Raw genomic sequence first — 20,091 nt, forward strand, 5'->3', positions numbered from 1 at the left:
ACAAATAACAATTTAACATAAAAACAAATATTGAAACGAGCAAAAGATCCAAATTCGTACGTAAGTTTTAGAACAGATGAGACAAACACAAAACAGAGGAGGAAAGAAGAAGCAAAAAAAGAAAAGAAAAGGGCAAATGACGAAATAAAAAAGATTTTAATGGGGTAAGGGTAATTTTGTCAAAAAACTTTCATTAAACAGGCGGCAAGGGTAAAATTTAAAGAAGACATAAATGAGGGGCAAAATATAAAGACCAGCCCAAAAGAAGGGCACTCCGCGCAAAAAATTGACTCTAGTACGTTAGTACAAGAGTGGCCCATATGGCCATTTCTACCAATACTAGCATTACATGACAAAAAAGATGAAGTCGACGTCATGTTGGCTTGCGCATGTTAAGAGTCGTAAACATTAGATTGTTTTTTTTTTTTTTTTTTTGAATTCAAATATTTAAAGTTATAGTTATGGAGCGTTCAATTATAATTCACCTTCCCAAGAGGGAGAAGACGAAGAGACATACTTCAATTAGTGAAGCTTGACATGAATACTCCACTTAACTTTTTTTTTTTTTGGGTTCAGAAAAAATATCCACTTACCAAATCAAGAAAGAACTAAGTTTATTATTTCCAATTTGCTCTCATTATGTGTAAGCCAAATCCCAATACATATTTAGTTAGGAATAGTTTAGTCAAATTATTTATTTTTGCCTAGAAATTAATACTTTATTAAAGGGTATACAAATGACTAAGTAGACACTCTTTTTGAACCGGAGGGAGTATTTCACTGACCCCTCTACAATCTCCCTAGAGTCCTTTGATCAGCCATCGCTTCTACAGGACCCTGTGGCAGCGTTTCCTCAACCAAAAAATAGATGATATTTGAGTAAACCTTATATTCACTTTATAATTTATTTGCACGTTTTGTAAAACATCTAAAGTGTTTATAGACCAAGGAATTATACACCGAAATTAACTAGAAGTCATAAGTTGATTATCATCTAGTTTATGACTTTAACTTTCGTTTGATCATTTTTTTTACTATTTTATCTCCAATATCTTTTGTAACTCCCAACGTCCCCTCTGCATGCCAGAACCCTCAGCTCCTTCTCCAGTCTTCATTCCATTATCGCCATTCGTCCTCGTTATATTTATTGTTTATATAAATTGCTTGAAGCACGTTTTAGTCATTCTAATAGATTAGCACTTTTTAACCAGACAAACATATGGTCAATAATCAACTTAAACGTACTTTTCAACACTTGATACTCATAAGCTTCTTTCAATTGACTAAGTCGGATGAGCTCACGCACTTAACTTTGGCTGCCAAATTTGCAAGAGAACGGCGTGTTTTCATTACCTCTAATTCTACTGTCCCTATCCTATATTGTTTCTTCGTCCCCGGTTACTGTTTTCCATTGAACAAATACAAAATTATTGGTCTAACATAAGGGGAAAAGTAAGCATTGAAGCTTATTAAAAACATTACATCCAAGTGGAAAAAGAAAATTTGTTCAATTGTGCAGATGCCTTATGATATGATCCTACTTGGCACACCTCATTTCAAGAGGTACATTCAAGGACGAGATATGAGACTTCAAGCTCTACAAGCTATATGGAGGATGAGGAAGTCGTTTGAGGCCTTTGGAGGCTCCTACAAGCCACACAAGATGGCTTACGACGTATGGAAGGTAGCTTGGGCAAGGCTTGGGCAAGAAAGAAAGCCAACACTCAAAAGTGGCTAGATGTGCAAAGGGGTAGAAATGCAAAAGTGGCCAAACATGCAAAGAAGGGACATACATGCATATGGTCGCAATTGCAAGCTTGAGGATTGGATGATGGCTATTTGTGCAAGGGAGAGACATTTCGGATTCCAAGCCAACATCTAACTAGCCAAACAAGGCCTTGCCTCATTAATGACATTTTTGTAATAACTTAGTCTTCTTTAGTCTAGGCCGAAACTATTGGAGTACAAACAGTTACCACTAGAAAAGAAAATAGTTCCTAGAGAGTGGTACAGTAGTAGCCGGCGGGCACGTAAGGACTGTTCCATCCGCGGTCACTGTGTATGTCTCGGGATCGACATTGATGTCAGGAAGTGCATTGTTGAGCTTCATGTCTAGTTTACTGATATTTCTCACATTACTTACAGCTTCCACCCTCTTGTTTAGTCCATACGAGTCTTTTATTCCAGCATCCAGAGCTGCCTGTATATCAAATGCAGTACAAACAGAGTAGTTAAGTGCAATTTTGTCGAACTTCCCCCTATTCTTCTGTGCATTTTCGTGTAGCTGCAGAACTTATGTCTAGCAAAGCCACCAACCCCTAGAGTTTTTCTAAAAGACCATCGTTAAAGTTTTGACGGTCCCAACATCAACTCCTAGAGCTTAACTTCTGTGCACTAACAGTATACAATATTTTACAGGTTAAGTTACCTACAACAATAGGTAACAATGCATAGCAAGTCTAATATGCTAACTCAGAAAATAGAGGAAATAACCTTTTGTGACAGGTTAAACTACGTCAGTGATATAACCTTTACATCATTAGTATATATAAAGTATATCCCAACTCCTAAATATATAAAAAAGAAGTCCATACTCTTTTGGGCTGAGAGTCTTTATGAGAGAGAGAGAGAGAAAGATACATGCCTTGCTGACAAAAGCAATTGAATTAGTACTTGCAGCCTTGGAGAATGCTCCAAACATAGGCCTCATTAACACCTACAACAACTTGTACTTCAGAAATGAAATTACAGATAACACCTGTGCTGTCAGGCGGATAACAAAACTGAATAAGGGTCTAATGGGCAGAGGCTATTAGTAAAACATAAGCAATAATTCAAGATTCACACATGAAGCAAAAATACAGAATTAAACTATACAGTTGCTTCTGAAACATTATTCAGATGTTGGATCTCGTGGATGCAAGAACTTAGGTCCAAAAGCTGGTTAAAGGCAAAAATTGCGAATAAAAAAGACTACCAATGTGAAAAAGTTACCGGTTCAGGAGTTGGGATGCTAGCATTTGGGTCTCCCATATTTGACCAAGCTATTACCCCTCCTTTGATCACCATTTCTGGTTTCGCCCCAAAAAATGAGGGTTTCCACACCACAAGATCGGCTAATTTCCCTACCTGCAAGATATCAAATAAAATAAAACTATAATCTATGACAAATAGAATTGAAGTGCTCGACTTTTCAGACGACAATGCCTTCAGCAGTACAATGATAAAGGAGAGAATGACCACCTTTCAAGGTTCTAATAGCTTTATACTCTGCAAGTTTCTAGAAATTAGTTGACCTAGACGTACTTCAAGTTTTCTAACATGGTTTATACTATTGTGGTTTTGTTTCTAGCTAATCAAATCAACTCTTTGTTCCTTTTTTCTGTTTGCTTAAAATGAGATTAATAGTTTTACCTAGAGTCCTGAAAACTGCATATTTTTATCAGCCCCAACTTTTATCTTAGCTTGACGATACCATATTTAGATTATTATGTTTTTTTTTTTTTTTTTAACGACAAGGGAACCCACAGCTGCTACCCTTCGGGTGTGCTGCGCACAGGGTAAACCATATTTAGATTATTGAAATCCCCCAACCCAAGAAAAAAAACTTCTGAGCTATTGATTGATGATACAAAGATATGTTTGTCCATATCATAGCATCTGATAAAAGTCGTTATTTCCCGACCTACAGCATATTGATAAAACCAAAGACGAAAATCTATCGGCAAAAACTAGAATTTTCCTTATTTTACCAAACTAAGCTACTTCAAAATTATGGCCATAGAGGAGATATTAACTCTTTCAACATTTTAAAAGCCTTATATGTCTCCTTTTTTATCTCAAGAAATGGTACTAAAATTCCTTCATATGTGGTTGATGAGATTTGGCTTTTGCTTTATGCTAAGCTAAGCAATGATATTAAAGGTGCTTACTTTATGCTCCTTCGAGATGAATTCAACTCTATCTTTTCCTTATTTAGTCAATTAGTCCCCTTCGTCGCCTCCAACTTTACATAGACGCGGATATTAGGTTTGGAGATGGATCTAATGTGGAGGTCATGTCCGATGTTTTACAGGTGTTTTGGTGTATTTTGAAGGACTTAGACAAAATACCCATACCCTTATCATACACGTTCAATATATTTAGGTAATGAAGAGTCCATATATCATAAGAAGTAAAGAAAAAACTGTAAAACAGAAAAACTTGATCCAATTTATAGCTTCACAAAAACACATCCCTTCAGAGAACTTGGAATTTGGTATTGAAAAGTCACAAAGGTAAAATAGTCAGTAAAGAGTTTAACAAACTCATGAGATGAACAATGATGATAAGGACAGACCTCAACTGATCCGACATACTGAGAGATCCCATTAGCAATAGCTGGATTTATAGTGTATTTTGCAATGTATCGTTTGATCCGGAAATTGTCGTTGTCTGACCCGTTAATGTCCAATGGTCCTCTAAATGACTTCATCTTGTGGGCAGTCTGCCATGTTCTACAAATCACCTGGTAAGACAAGTAGCTATCCAATATATATCATACAGCCAAGTTTTGTAGAAAGTGTAAAATATATATTCATCTCCATCACATGGAGTGCTAACTCACAGCAGGTAGCTAATTACAGGCTTAACAGAAGAATCTGACCCTACTCAGATAATTGCAATTTTCATATTGGCTAAACAACATAAATTTCGGTGTTGCAAGTTCAATCCCCTGTCCAGTTTTTATATCTCACGGCAGAGACAAATCCTTTGATAACAACAGAGTTAAGCTTTACCATTCTGAATCTCTCGAACTTTTAAGAGGATGACACTCGAGTTACAAAGGAGATAAAGCAGTTTTAGAGTCTATACAAGTGTTATGAGGTGGAAAACTAAAGAAAACAGTTTAGGAGATCTGGAAGGAGACATCAGTATTGCGCTGTCTCTCCTTCAGACCAACCTACTTGCTACTTGTAAGTTCCTAGTACAAGGACAATTGCAGTTTCCTGGCAAAATCTGGCAACTGCAGGGCGTCAGGTCTAGGCTATGACCTACTCAATTACCATCTTTTTCTATATTCCACCTTCAAGAAATAACAAAAGCCAGAAAGAAATAAATTGTACTATATGACTGGGTACCCTCTAGTTCTTCATTTATTTTTGCTCAGCTTAATTAGGTTCTGTGATGTATATTTGATGTATATTCACTGTATATCAGTGTATATCGGTTGTTTATGGAATAGTAATGGGATATCAACAACAAGGATAGACAATTCTAGGGTTCTAGTCGAAGAATTGTAACTAGCAGTTCAGGGAATAATCCGAGAGAAGCTAAAATAGAAATATAGAGAGAGAAAGAGTTAATCTTGTATATTCATGAATGATTGACTGAAATTGTAGTTACAAGTACTTATAGATTCATGTGAATGCTTAACTCCTAATCTACAAAGCTACAGCTGTCAATAACCACTTCTCACAATTGGACAGCCTGTACTAACAACTAACAATAGGAGTTGTAACTAACTTTTGAATTCTAACTAACTTTCAAACCTCCTAACTAACTACTGGACATCTGGTTCCTTGCTATCTGATTCCTTATCATCATACCATCATAACAACACTAGGACCTCCATTTAATAATCTGTAACATTGTAACAATACCCCCCACAAAACTACAGACTTGTCCTCAAGTCTGAAAAGAAGGAAATCTGTGGTGTAACTCAGAGACAAATTCCCAAGTAGCATCAGCTGCATCTAAGTCTGACCACTTCACTAGAACTTGAGCCACAGCCTTATTACCTCGTTTGACAAGTCTTCTATCAAGGACAGCTTCAGGAGTAGGACAATAAGGACTAGAAAGTTGAACCACAGGAGGATGAGTAAATGTAGAGGGAATTTCATGGCATTTCTTCAGTTGTGAGACATGAATTGTAGGATGAATGAGCACCTCAGGAGGCAACAACAACTTGTAGGCCACAGCCCCCACCTTAGCTTCAACCATATAGGGCCCAAAATACTTAGCAGCTAGCTTGTTGTAGGGTCTGACAGCAGCAGAAACCTGCCGATAAGGCTGGATTTTCAAATAAACCCAATCACCAACTTCAAAATATCTATCGGACCTGTGCTTGTCAGCCAGATCTTTCATCCTCTGTTGAGCTCTTGAAATATGAAACTTCAAGAGAAGTATAATAGCTTCCCTAGCAGTCAAGGATCTGTCCACCATCTCACAAGATGACTCCCCAGCCAAATAAGGAAGGTGAATAGGAGGCTTTTGACCATACAAAACCTCATAGGGAGTGCACCTTATAGCTGTGTGATATGTGGTATTATACCACCATTCAGCTAAAGGTAAATACTTGGACCAATCAGTAGGACAATCAGAGCAAAAACACCTCAAGTAAGTTTCAAGTGTCCTATTCAAAACCTCAGTCTGACCATCAGTCTGAGGGTGATAAGCAGTAGACCTATGCAGTTGGACACCTTGCAACGTGAACAATTCTTGCCAAAAAGTACTGAGGAATATGGGATCCCTATCACTAGTAATAGTAGCAGGCAACCCATGCAGTTTAAAGACATGATCAAGAAAGGATTGTGCCACAGACTGAGCTGTATATGGGTGATGCAAGCATATAAAGTGACCATACTTACTCAACCTGTCAACTACAACCAGAATGACATCCTTGCCTTTAGACTTAGGTAAGCCTTCAATAAAATCCATGCAGATATCAGTCCACACCCCATCAGGTATAGGTAGAGGTTGCAGCAAACCTGGATAAGCAACCACATCATATTTGTGTCTTTGGCACACATCACATCTCTGAATGAAATCTCTGATGTCAGCAGCAAGAGACTTCCAATAAAAAAGAGATTGAACCCTTCTGATAGTAGCATCCATTCCAGAGTGCCCACTTTGTGTAGAATTATGCCATAGCCCAATAATAGTCTGCTTTAACTGTGAATCATTGCCCACAACAAGTCTGCCCTTCCACCTAAGTTGTTCATTGGACCAGGTGAAGGACTTAAAAGATTGAGCTTGTAGCTTGATAATTAAGTCCTGCAACACTGAGTCATTTGTCCAAGTTGCTTGAATTTTCTCAAATAGGGAATCATGAGGCACTAGTAGTGAGATTGCCAATAACTCAGAATCAGGTCTTCTTGACAAGGCATCAGCAGCTTTGTTTTCTGCCCCCTTCTTATATTCAATGGAGAAATCAAATGCCATGAGTTTAGAAATACCAACGACCTGGAAATCAGTGTGAATATGTTGTTCTAACAAGTGCTTTAGTGCCTTCTGATCAGTTTTGACAGTAAATGGTCTTCCTAGCAAGTAATGGGACCATTTGGTGACAGCAAATATGAGAGCCAACAACTCCCTATCATAGACTGACATGGCTTGATGCCTTGGTGCCAAGGATTTACTAATATAGGCAATTGGATGCCCTTGTTGCATCAACACAACACCAATACCTTTACCACTTGCATCAGTTTCCACCACAAAAGGTTTAGAGTAGTCTAGCATAGCTAGAACAGGTGCAGAAATCAGTGCTAATTTCAGCTTTTCAAATGCTAAAGTAGCTTCCTCAGACCATTTGAACCCTTCCTTCTTGAGGAGATCATGTAAGGGTCTGCATATAAAACCAAAACCTTGAATGAATCTCCTATAATAACCAGCAAGACCTATAAATCCTCTGAGTTGCTTAATATTGCTAGGAATGGGCCAGTTTCCAACTGCAGCAATCTTCTTTGGATCTGTGGAAACACCTTCTTTACTAATGAAATGGCCTAGATATTCAACCTTAGGCACTCCGAAGGCACACTTGGACATCTTGGCATACAGTTGATACCTTTGCATCAAGTCAAAAACCACCTTGACATGCCCAACATGGTCACTTAGGCTCTTGCTGTAGATTAGGATATCATCAAAGAAGACCAAGACTGTCTTCCTTAATAGTGGTCTAAAAATTGAATTCATCAAGCTTTGAAATGATGAGGTGCACTGGTCAGGCCAAAGGGCATGACTAGGAACTCATAATGTCCCTTATGAGTTTTAAAAGCTGTCTTATGAGTGTCATCCTCATGCATTCTTAACTGGTGATAACCAGCTCTTAAATCAATTTTTGAGAACACAACTGCACCACCTAATTCATCCAGTAGATCTTCAATTATTGGTATTGGAAACTTATCTTTTATAGTAAGCTGATTTAACTCTCTGTAATCTACACATAATCTCCAGCTACCATCTTTTTTCCCGACCAACACAACAGGTGAAGCATAAGGACTTGTACTATGTTGTATAACACCTTGATCCAGCATCTCTTGAACAAGTTTTTCAATGATATCCTTCTTAATGCCAGGGTATCTATAAGGCCTCTTACTGACAGGATTAGCAGATTCCATAAGAGGTATTCTATGATCAAATGAGCCTCTATGGGGTGGAAGAGTAGTAGGGGGTTCAAAGATGCTAGCATATTGCTTAATTAGGACAGCTATAGCAGGTGTTAGAGATTCACCTTGAGTAGCTTGTATATTATGACACTGCAGACCATCCTCCAATCCAGAAATCAGTGATAGCATAAAGAATTGAGTGTCTTCTCCTTCTATGAGGTTGAGTGACTTAGCTTTGGCAGATTTGACTGAAGTACTTGCCCCCCTTAGAACATGCTTCTTACCCTGGTACATAAACTCTATGGTTCTATTTCTAAAGTCAAAGAGGATCCTACCAAGGGTGTTTAACCACTGGACTCCCAAGACAATATCAACATTACCCAAGGGCAACAATAAGAAATCTGAACTGAATGTTGTACCCTGTAACAACCATTGCATATTTCTACAAACTGAAGCTGTTTGGACCCTCCTTCCATCTGCTACACTTACTGATTGTTCCACAATAGAACTAGGCTTGCATCCTAGCTTCTTAGCTACTTCTTGATCAATAAAATTGTGGGTACTTCCGGTGTCTATTAAAACCTGCAAAGGTTTCTTCTCATGGTAGCCAGTTACCCTTATAGTTTGATATCCCATGACACCTGTAAAGGCCTGAAGTGAAATGGTCATGAACTCATCAACTTCTTCTGTGTACTCAGTTAGTGATTCTTCTATCCCACCTTCCTTAATCTGTTCCTCCTCCACCATATCCACTAGGAATATCTGCTTATTAGTATTACATTTATGCCCAGGGACATATTTTTCATCACAGAAAAAACAAAGTCCCTTAGCTCTTTTCTCATCCATCTCTGCAGGGGTTAACCTTCTTCCAGGAATTTTGTGGGTTTTTGACGAATTTGGTTCAAAGGGCCTTTTGAAAGTATTTGGTGATTTTTGGAAGGTGTTTGGTCTGTAGTGACTTAGGGTAGGTAGGAGTGCAGGTTTAGTGACAGTTTTCAATCCCCATGTTTTGGCATGAGCTTCAAACATCTCTTCTTGCAACCTTGCAATTTTGTAAGCTTGCATCAAAGTTCTAGGAGCTTGTATCTTAACAGCTTTGTTCAGTTCAGGTTTAAGGCCTCCTAAGAAGCAACTTAGAGTGTTTTCATTTGACAAATTAACAACAGTTAACAATCTATCAAATTCAGCCTGATACTCTTTAACACTACCAGTTTGAGTTAAGTTCTTCAAGGACTCCATATGGTCTTCAAACTCCTCTCCAAACCTTTCATTTAAGGCCAATACATACTCAGTCCAAGTAGGATCTACTCTAGATTTCATAAATGATCTATGCCAAGCAATAGCCTCCCCTTCTAAGTGAATAGAAGTTACCTTTACTCTTTGATCAAAGGAGACCTCATCCATAGCAAAAAACTGATCCACTTTATAAAGCCAAGTTCTCAGATCCTGACCAGAAAATTTGGGAAATTCTAGTCTAGAGAATCTAGTAAAGAAGTTACCACTGTGAGCATGAACTTCTTTGGTTCTTCCTTCTGGTACAACATCCACAGAGCAATTCCTATCAACAGATGAAGATTCTGCTCTTCTCATTTCTTGTTCCTTGCCCCTTCCATTCATGTGATTGATAACAGCTCTCATTTCCATCATCTCCTTATCAGCTGCTACATTGCGTTCATTCATATTGTTCATTCCCTCCATTAATTTTTGTAACTGATCTTGGATCTGAGTCCATTTATCACCCATTTCTTCACCAGCTTGGTCTTGATTCTTGCTTCTTGTCACAATTTCGTTACTTCTGGTCATTATTTGCAGCCGAGAATCAGTGGCTCTGATACCAATTGATGTATATTCACTGTATATCAGTGTATATCGGTTGTTTATGGAATAGTAATGGGATATCAACAACAAGGATAGACAATTCTAGGGTTCTAGTGGAAGAATTGTAACTAGCAGTTCAGGGAATAATCCGAGAGAAGCTAAAATAGAAATATAGAGAGAGAAAGAGTTAATCTTGTATATTCATGAATGATTGACTGAAATTGTAGTTACAAGTACTTATAGATTCATGTGAATGCTTAACTCCTAATCTACAAAGCTACAGCTGTCAATAACCACTTCTCACAATTGGACAGCCTGTACTAACAACTAACAATAGGAGTTGTAACTAACTTTTGAATTCTAACTAACTTTCAAACCTCCTAACTAACTACTGGACATCTGGTTCCTTGCTATCTGATTCCTTATCATCATACCATCATAACAACACTAGGACCTCCATTTAATAATCTGTAACATTGTAACATTCTGGTACATGGATGGTAAGTGATATTGGTCTTACAAAAAGTTCTCTTCTATGCAATTTCGGCTTAATCATGACATGAGCCAATTATATTAAGTGACAAGAAAGGGTAGATTTTGCTTTCCTGGGGAACCCTAATCATATTAGCAGGATACATATTATAACCTATGTTTGAAGCATTAGACCATCTCATATAAAGCTTAAGCTGTTAGAAAGAGCACATTTTTATTTACTTAATTATGTCTTCACCACGCCACTTCACATGTGGTCTTGATTGTTTGAATGATTCAAGCACGTGGAAATTCTTTTTGATAGCAGTGGCAGTGAGACTCGAACCCAGGACTTCTACCTACTTTGGTACCATGATAAAATGGACCTTGGGTCTAACTCAATCCTTAAATCTAGCTGAAGAGGTGAGGGTTGTCCAAGACCACACAAGGAGAAAATAACTCATTTCCTCTACCAGTGCGAGACACTTAACACCCCCCTCCCACCCAGGACTGGATATTTGGAGCGTAGACAACATAACATGGGGTCCAATATTGGGTAAACCATAACTAGAAATACTCTGATACCTTGTGAAAATAGAAAAGAAGCTCATTGACTTGATTAACAATGTACAAGAGGTGCTCTTTATACAGGAGTCTTAGGCTACTGATTATGCTAAAAGTTAAGTAAATTTCTATAATTAGATTCAGAATATGGTAGGGAAGCAATTCCTATGATAAAAGGTAAGTAAATATTCTATAGTTAGATTCAGAATAATCTAATGTATCCTATAGAATTTTCTTATATGATTTTCCTTATACAGGTACAATGAATCTCGACACATACTCAATTAATATTCTAATAACACAAATAGAACACTGGGTTATTGTAGGTAGACGTTAAGAACATTGATGTACATGCTGCGTACTGCACTATGGTGATTTGATTATACAAATACCAGACATTCTGTTTACTAGCTTTTAACAGAGGATATTTTGAAAAAATTAATAATTGGTTAAGTTTGCCGGCAAATTGATGTTTCTCAATAAAAAATTAATAGGACATTAGACTACTGAAAACCTCTCCAATTCGACCCATGGCTTGTGAATCAGAAGATATAATGCTAATTGCTCCCATATCATGCAAAATGTCTTCTGCAGCAATTGTTTCAGCCCGAATCCGCGATTCAGCAAAAGCTACATCCTCTCGGATGTCCCTGTTAAGATGATGGCATACCATCTGCAAGTAGCGCTATCAGGTCAATATATTGTTCAGGAGCATAGAAACGTCACCTTATTATAAGATTCTCTTACCAGCATATCAAGGTGCTCGTCCACAGTATTCGAAGTGAATGGACGTGTTGGATTGGTTGATGAGGGAATGACATTCTTTACACCACAAACTTTGATTATATCCGGAGCATGTCCACCACCAGCACCTTCACTGCAGAATACATGTCACAGTTATGAAATAGAAGAATTCTGTTCATTGATCTTATAGGCAAGCAGCTGCGTTTTCTAATCCTTTTTTCTCAATTCGTCATTCTTGGCTCTCTCTTTCTTCTTTTTCCTATTTTCCTTCAGAGTTGGAGGGAGAAAGTACATAAGTGTTTACCTGTGGTATGTATGTATGGTGCGACCTTTAAAAGCAGCAATTGTATGCTCAACAAATCCAGATTCATTCAAGGTGTCGGTATGGATACTGACCTGCGTTTCAGAAATCATAATCACCTTTTAACTTGTAATACTTGGTTAAATCAGCAAACATAGAAAGGAATGAGCACCTGAATGTCATATTGATCTGCAACAGCTAGGCACCTGTCTATAGCAGCAGGGGTAGTTCCCCAGTCCTCATGAAGCTTCAGGCCCATTGCTCCAGCTTTGATTATTTCATGCAGGCCATCAGCCTTGGAACTGTTACCCTGCAAATTGGGCAAAGATAAATGCACCAGAAGACATGCATTCCACGTTGTTATAAAAGAAACATCTTTTTATGGACTTCAATTTGGAAATCACCCATGTGTTCCACTACAAAAATCAGCACAAAATTATCTGTTGATGCCCAAAACAGCAAAAACAGAAACAAAAGTCTTTTGTTCCAAGTTCTTGGTCCCAATAGTAGGTAAAAGGGTGAGGACATCTAGTTCTGTCTCTGTGAAGTGCCAGGTTATACCACTACAAGCAAGTGAAAACAAGGTTCGGATATCTAAAGCTATGCACAGTTATCCTGTTACAGTAAATCCTAGATAATAAGCATACTTTTTCCATCAGTAAAATAAGCGAGCAAATTAGCATACTTTTTCCATCAGTAAAATAAGCGAGCAAATTAGCATACTTTTCCAGTGAAACCAAAATTTAGGGGAATTTCGTCTGTTGACTGCAACATCAATTCCATGTGCACACGCCCCGGTGTACACGTGGTTGCACGTGTCCCATGAGCAGGCCCTGTACCACCTCCCACCATTGTAGTGATTCCTACAAGGGCCGTAAAGAAGGAAACAAGACAAGAAGTTAAATACAAAGACAAGCAATCTATCACTTCGCTCCTCTTTCCTATAACACAATAGATTAAGCTTGTTTTACAGAAAATTAAGCCACTTATAGAACTATACAAGGCAAGCTTAAGACTCAGCCTATTGGGAAAACAACTAATATAAAACCTCTTCTACTTCAGCTTGCTAATCTGATTATCCATATGAGAAAATGATCCTTATTGCATCCGAATGTATGTGGTTCCGGAAATAACAAGTCAGTTAAAAAAATCAGCTTATGAATGGACTGGCAAAACTGCGGATACCTAACTCTTTTTCATGATTTGCTTAGATCCAAAGGTGGAGCATCAGACAATCAACATCATCTACCATTTAATCTCATACTTAATATGACTATCAGCACGTACACCAACCCAGCATATGTACATGAATAATAACTTGACTATCAGCACATACGCTACAACCCAGCTTATGCACTTTGTTCATTGCGGATGAATAATAACTTTCAGCTGCCAAAATCTTTGAGGTCTCTTTTGAAGGTGAGTTAAGACCATATCACACAGAAAAGAAAGGGAGCGAGAAAAAAAAGGCAACAGTATTCTCTAACATTCAATCAAATTGGATGATTATCTCCAAAAGAACACCAAACACTAGAGAAAATCTGCTCAGTTTGATAGTGATTGCACATACTAAAGACAGGAGGTTACTACATAAATCTGGAACACTACAAGAGCATGAGCTATCATATTGTTTACATATCTAGCTAGACACAGTTGTTACATAAAAAACAAAAGCATGTAATAGCAATTTTCGAAGGGAAATAAAAAATTACATTATAGATTATAAAATTTACCACTTGATATTGCCTCATATGCCAGTTGAGGGCATATAAAGTGCACATGACAATCTATAGCTCCAGCTGTTACAATCATTCCTTCGCCAGCAATAACCTCAGTGTTAACCTGAAAGATCAGGAGTCATTAGCTTCACATTCTAGTGACTTCTGCTAACTTAAAATTAGAATATTCCAGACTTACCCCAATTACCGTATCAACATCCATGACATCTGGGTTACCTGCCTTACAAAGGGAAACAATACGACCATCTTTAATTCCAATATCGCACTTGAAAATCGCTGTATAGTCAATCACTACAGCATTTGTTATAACAGTATCAAAACAATCTGCTGAAGGATATCCACATGCCTGACCCATTCCATCTCTTAGAACTTTTCCACCCCCAAACACGCACTCATCACCATAGACACTGAAGTCTTTCTCAATCTCAGCAAATAGATCAGTATCACCTAGGCGTATTCTGTCTCCAGTGGTGGGGCCATACATGTTGCCATATGCCTCATGAGACATTGAAAAAGAAAAGCAAGATTCTTCTCCTACAACACCTTCCCTGCAAAATACTTTTCAAGCTAAGATATCCCTTTTTCTTGCATCTACATTAACTAAGCAACTCAATCAAGTACTCCAAATTTTCAGGAACGTTCTGAGAGAAAAAAGCTGATGTAACAATACTACCAGACCTTGCATTTGGTTCTTCCAAATGACCAAATCCTCCATCACTCAGAGCTCCCATTACTGTCATAACTTTTGCATCATGAACTGGACCATCAGCAATTGCATTGCCTCCTCTGATCACTTGTTTGCCACTAGTCCTAACAAGAACAACACTCTTTGTTTCTCCTGGCTAAAAAAATGATGAACATTTGTCAACTCCAATCATAAGCCAGCAGAAATTGAAGAGAAAATTGATGTCAAATTTTCTTAACATGTTTGAGCACCACTACATGACAAGATAAAGGACACGACTGGAGATGAGGAAATAAAAAACATCTAAGCATGGAAAGGTTACTGCTTAATTTATGCACGCTATTACTCATACTGTTAATTGTCTGTAAATGAAATATTTGACAAGTTCTCAGTTGAATATTGATGCCTTTTTGGTCTATTTAACCTGGGGTATCATGTCAATTCGCCATTCTTCATCAAGGAGCTTTTTAGATCCAGATCACAAATTTGACGAAGCCATAACATATAAGTACTAGTTTTATAGGCATATCTCAGGTACGTGCTCTAGGAAAGGTAGGTAGACTATTCTTACAGGTATCTCTTTCTCCACAAATTTGCTATAAGTGGAGCCACTAGCCCATTTACTCTATAATTAGATGCTTAATTACAAACAAGAAAAGTGCCTCAACTCCTGCAAGCATTCATTTTTTTCCGGTATGTGTTCCTGATAAAGCAATATGTCCAACATGTCTTAATCTCTCCCACAAATTAATGCCCAAGCCAATTATGGAAAATCCCAACTCAGAACCAAGCTCAAGTAGCATGGTTGTACGTAACTCCACGAGCCGACATAAGTTTCTAACCACCCATATTAAGAAAGTGAATATTACAGGCAGAAGAGATGTTCAGAAAAAAAGATATGTGTTTGTTGCTTTTGCAAAGCTTTTTGCATCCTTGCAAAAGCCAAGACATAGATGAAGTGAAGTGTTGCTTTGAAGCTAAAAGGGTCAGAAGTCTCACTTCAAACCTCATAGCTGTTCCTGCAGGTATATTTAAACGCATGCCATGCGCTCTCCTTCGATCAAATATCAAGGATGGATTGACCTCGATAAAGTGATAGTGGCTGCCAACCTGGAAACATTATAGTACTGTTACCCTCTTTTCCGCATCTTTCATTTCAAATAGGAGGGATCGGGAGTTTCAGATTGACTCGTTAGAAATTAGATTCACGACAGTCAACCCCATTTCATATCTGGATACTGGATGTACTACATCTTTAGAAGAAAAGCATGATCACACACTTGGAACAGAAAAAGCACAGGATCCAGGAGTTACCAACCTACAGTCACCTAATAAACAGAAAACTTAATGAATTAAGACAAATAATATGCAACTTCTTTCAGCAACAGATGTAGCATCACTACACTAGCTATGTCCCCTTCTATATTTTAGTAAGTCGTGCCGGATACATTTGGGCACAACTTAGAAACTAACAGGATAACTCAAATATTTCTCTTCCAATAGTGTCTTATCTATCTTTCCATAATCTTTTTCTTTATCCTTTTGGAGGGTCGGGAGTGGGCATACAGGGATCGAGCAGCGCAATACAGTAATGCATATAAGAGGGAAGAAATTCAATAAAGACAAGCACCTGAATTGGTCTGTCACCTGTATTAGTGACTTTGAGAATTACAGCCTTTCTTTGAGGATTAAGGACAATAAGTCCACCTCCAAAGCACATCTGACCAGGAATTTTACTATCTTCTATCTCTGGAAACTTGTCTTGAGGAGGAACTGCAAAATGATACCTTTCAAACAATAAGTGTGTGAAAGAAGCCATTCTTATCGAATATACTTTACTTCCAGAACAGCATAATGCTAAATATATTCCTGAAATTACAATGAGTTCAGTGGAGAAATCACTTTAATGGCAAAAACTTGCTCAGAGATTACAAAGGGTAGCTCAAATGAAGCAGCTACTAATACCCTTAGGTTAAAGTATCATATGGGTCTAAAAGGATCAGGATATCTATTCACAAGAGGTACCACTAAGTTTCTGCACACAGCAGGAGGGAAATTCTTAGTTGTGAAAATTGCTCCAGATGACAGCCAGGTCCTAAGAGACAGAACCAGGGTGGGTAGGAGAATTTAGACGGATGAGCCAGTGAATAGAAACTCTAAGATTAGGGAAGAATTACCCACCAAATTCAAGTAGAAATGGGCTCTGGGGCACTTGATCTACAACTTAAATTTGAAAATTGGAAATTCAGATCAACGACAGGTCACGAAAGTCAGCAAGCATCAAACTCGACAAAGAGGACCTTTTTCATACAAGTGAAATAATGCTTCCACCAAATTCAAGTTCTAGTCAAATAACGTTTTTTGCAACTACTCGTATCTCTTCCAAAAGATCCATTTCTACAGCAAAGAGTAAAACCATGGTTCTTGCCAATGAAAGAAAATTACAGTTGAAGATGCTAAAAAAAAACAGTATGTGACAATATTACCAGGAAGGAAAGAACCGTGCAGAGCTAGATCCAGATTTCCGTTTTCACATGCTATAGGGTCATGGATGGTGATTAATTTTGTTCCATCTGGAAAGGTCCCCTCTACCTAAATTACATTACCACTGAATAGTCACCAGGTGCCTTGACAAGGACAATCAGCAATCAAATGGTAAATGTATAGTACCTGAACACTATCCAACAGATGAGGAACAGTTGGAAGAACTTGTCTCCTGACAACAAAAAAGTTAATTGTAAGCCCATTGATCTTCGTCAAAAGCATGCAGTCATTCAACTAATTTTTTTTTTTTGAGGCATTTCAGTTCACTCATTGATTTCACCTACGATCGAGTAACATGCACAGTTCTGATGATACACTCTTTACATTATCCACGTTTACTTATTGAATCCATTCCTCCATTTTCTAGGTGCATGACTTTTTCACTTCCTGGTGCCAAGGCAATAATTTTTTTTTTTACCAAGAAATATACCCCCAAACAAGCCTTCTTGCAAGTAGTCTCACTCAACAATCTGAATGCTGATGCATACGATACTGCTATGCTCAAATAATGCTATTTCCTGCAACTTCTTTCCTGGGTCAGTTCAAACTGTTTTCTTTCTTACTTGAACATTTGGAATTTTGAAGTGTTTTTCTCGCCTTATGACATCTCTATAGAGAAAGCAATGCAATCGGCCTGTTCAAAAATGGTTCTCCAATTAACTATAAACCCTTTTTTACATAGCATGGGTAGCATTAATCTCATAGATCATTAAACTACATGGTGTCTGCTGTCTTGTGCAGTTTACCTTCCCAGTAATTGTCTCCCCATATCCATCAGCTCGGCGACACTCTTATCTCCATCACGGACAAATTCTAAGACCTAATAAGACACGATTGCAGAAAAACTTCTATCAGTACAAAAATACCCCTTCCAAAAGTATGTTACAAGTTTCATGTATTGTCAGCATGTAGGATGGTAGATGAATCATATAGTCTCCAGATGTTCAGAAAGTAAACAAATAAAAGTCTAGACCTTTACCATTGGAGAATTGGAGTTGCAAAAACAACCAAGTCAATCAATCATTCAACTACCCTCAATGCCAACGTAGTTGAGATCGGCTCTGTAAATTCTCATATCATTCTGTTTAGTTCACATTTTTCCTTCAAAATTACCCAAAAAACCATTGGAAATAACAGAAGTGACTTTCTCTATCGACTATACTTAGGGTGTGTTCGTTATGAAGGAACTAGAAAATGTTTTCCAATTTTCTCATGTTTGGTTGGTCAAAATTCTTTGGATAACATTTTCTCTAGGAAAACAAGTTCTTAAAAATGAGGAAAATGACTTCCTAATGGAAGTAGGGACAAGAAGTTGCACAAGGGGCATTCCACATTGACTGTCTCCTTCGAACTCTTGAACGCACCTCATCTTCAACCTCAACCCCACCCCGCACCCCCACCCCCATAGTATTTGTCTAGATTATATAGAAATGCCGTTAGGATACTACTATTTGCTTACATACCGAACAAAAAAAAAATGAGTAAGAAACCTACTTATTTTCCTGGAAAGCATTTTCCATGAAAAGCACACCCATAATCATAAATTAGTTGGGGTCGGTTATACGAATTCTCTAACACTCGATTCTATTCAAGTCCATTTCAATCCAAAACAAACACAACCCAATATCCATCTAAAAATAGGAAGAAAAAAAATCCATCAACTATAGCTCAATCCCAAATAGTTGGTTCTCCTATCATTCTGTTCCATTCAGATTCATTTAAATCCAATATAAAAAGAACAACCCCAAGTATCCATTTGAAATAGGAAAAGTAACTGTTCCCTCCTTCCCAATTTACGTGGTACCGTTTGACTTGACACAAAACTCATGATTTTTTTTTTTATGAAATTTGTGATCTAAAACAAACCTGTACATTTGTGTAGTTATAAATCATTTCATTAAAGGTAAAAAGGGTATTTTAAAATAGTTATTTCTAGTTATAAAAATATGACATTTCTTTTTTTCACCATAAGTAGCAAAAGCAAATGGTTAGCCCAACAGGTATAATTAACACTAGCAATATTATAAGAAGGTGTTTGTATTATATAAGGTACCTGAGTTGCAATAAGAGCAACAGCTTCAGTATAATTAAGAGGTTGTCCTCGGGCAAGACGTTTTTGAGCCAAATATCCAGCATTATGGAGCATTAATTTCTCTATTTCTCTCGGAACCAACTTCATTTTTTGTCACTCTATAATCTCAATACCAGGTTACAAAAATGAAAATACAAAAGTTAACCCGTTATTGATTATTGAAAATCCATTGGAATGGTTGACGGTGGAAAACAAATTTTGAAGGGGAAATAACAGTAGCAATCAATTTGACTCATAAAATTGACTTCACCCAAACCTTTAAACTCTTCAAATTCAAGGTGGTTTATTTAGTTTAGTTGGTTCCAACCGTAATGACAATGCCCAAATGAATTTAACGGGGTAAGGGTGTGTTTAGTATGACAGAAAATGCTTCCCGGCAAATGTTACTTGTTTGGTTGCATTAAATATTTTAAAAAATATTTTTTTTTCTTTTTAAAAAATAGAATATAAGAATATTTTTCTTAAAAATTTGAGGAAAAATATTTTCTGGATCAATAAAAACATATCAACACAACCCTAACCTATTTGCACTATCCACGCACCCCCAATCTCCTATCCTCACCCCTAGAAAATTCAAAAAACTTATAGTGATTTTGCTTTCAATATATGCCAATGCTTTTAAAATGATATTTTTCAACTTGCGTCCAAAAAACAAGAAAATGAGTAGGAAAATTATTTATTTATCTAGAAATATTTACCTGAAAAACAATTCCCTCATACTCCCTCCGTCCCATAATAAGTGTCATCTTAGTCAATTTTTTTTGTCC

At 37.4% G+C, this 20,091-nt stretch overlaps 1 protein-coding gene across 4 annotated transcripts; it reads right to left on the reverse strand.

Moving 5' to 3' along the window:
• Positions 1 to 1,441: 1,441 nt before the first annotated feature.
• Positions 1,442 to 19,676, reverse strand: LOC132641255 (urease). Of its 4 annotated transcripts, none has more exons than XM_060358171.1 (18): positions 19,286 to 19,675; positions 17,979 to 18,052; positions 17,359 to 17,404; positions 17,175 to 17,280; positions 16,319 to 16,461; positions 15,688 to 15,798; positions 14,682 to 14,845; positions 14,182 to 14,551; positions 13,998 to 14,106; positions 12,988 to 13,127; positions 12,437 to 12,574; positions 12,268 to 12,359; positions 11,967 to 12,096; positions 11,734 to 11,892; positions 4,340 to 4,507; positions 2,995 to 3,129; positions 2,641 to 2,716; positions 1,442 to 2,196 (listed from the first exon to the last, which is right to left on the reverse strand). In XM_060358171.1, the coding sequence occupies exons 1-18, from the start codon at positions 19,409 to 19,411 to the stop codon at positions 1,979 to 1,981; spliced, it is 2,505 nt and encodes an 834-aa protein (XP_060214154.1). In that variant the 5' UTR covers positions 19,412 to 19,675; the 3' UTR covers positions 1,442 to 1,978. The 4 variants fall into 4 exon arrangements, with proteins under 4 accessions (XP_060214154.1, XP_060214157.1, XP_060214155.1 ...); XM_060358174.1 differs by lacking the exon at positions 19,286 to 19,675 and adding an exon at positions 18,212 to 18,507; XM_060358172.1 differs by lacking the exon at positions 15,688 to 15,798 and having other exon boundaries at positions 19,286 to 19,676.
• Between the last annotated feature and the right edge of the window lie 415 nt (positions 19,677 to 20,091).

Source organism: Lycium barbarum, chromosome 5, assembly GCF_019175385.1.
Source record: "Lycium barbarum isolate Lr01 chromosome 5, ASM1917538v2, whole genome shotgun sequence".
Classification (NCBI taxonomy): Eukaryota; Viridiplantae; Streptophyta; class Magnoliopsida; order Solanales; family Solanaceae; genus Lycium; species Lycium barbarum.

Coding starts and splice junctions, on each gene's coding strand:
- LOC132641255 (XM_060358171.1), bottom strand. CDS start 19,411: ATGAAGTTGGTTCCGAGAGAAATAGAGAAATTAATGCTCCATAATGCT. Junction 16,462..17,174: donor GCACGGTTCTTTCCTTCCTG/GTAATATTGTCA, acceptor ATCATTTTGCAG/TTCCTCCTCAAGACAAGTTT. Junction 12,575..12,987: donor ATTTTGGTTTCACTGGAAAA/GTATGCTAATTT, acceptor CCCAATTTGCAG/GGTAACAGTTCCAAGGCTGA.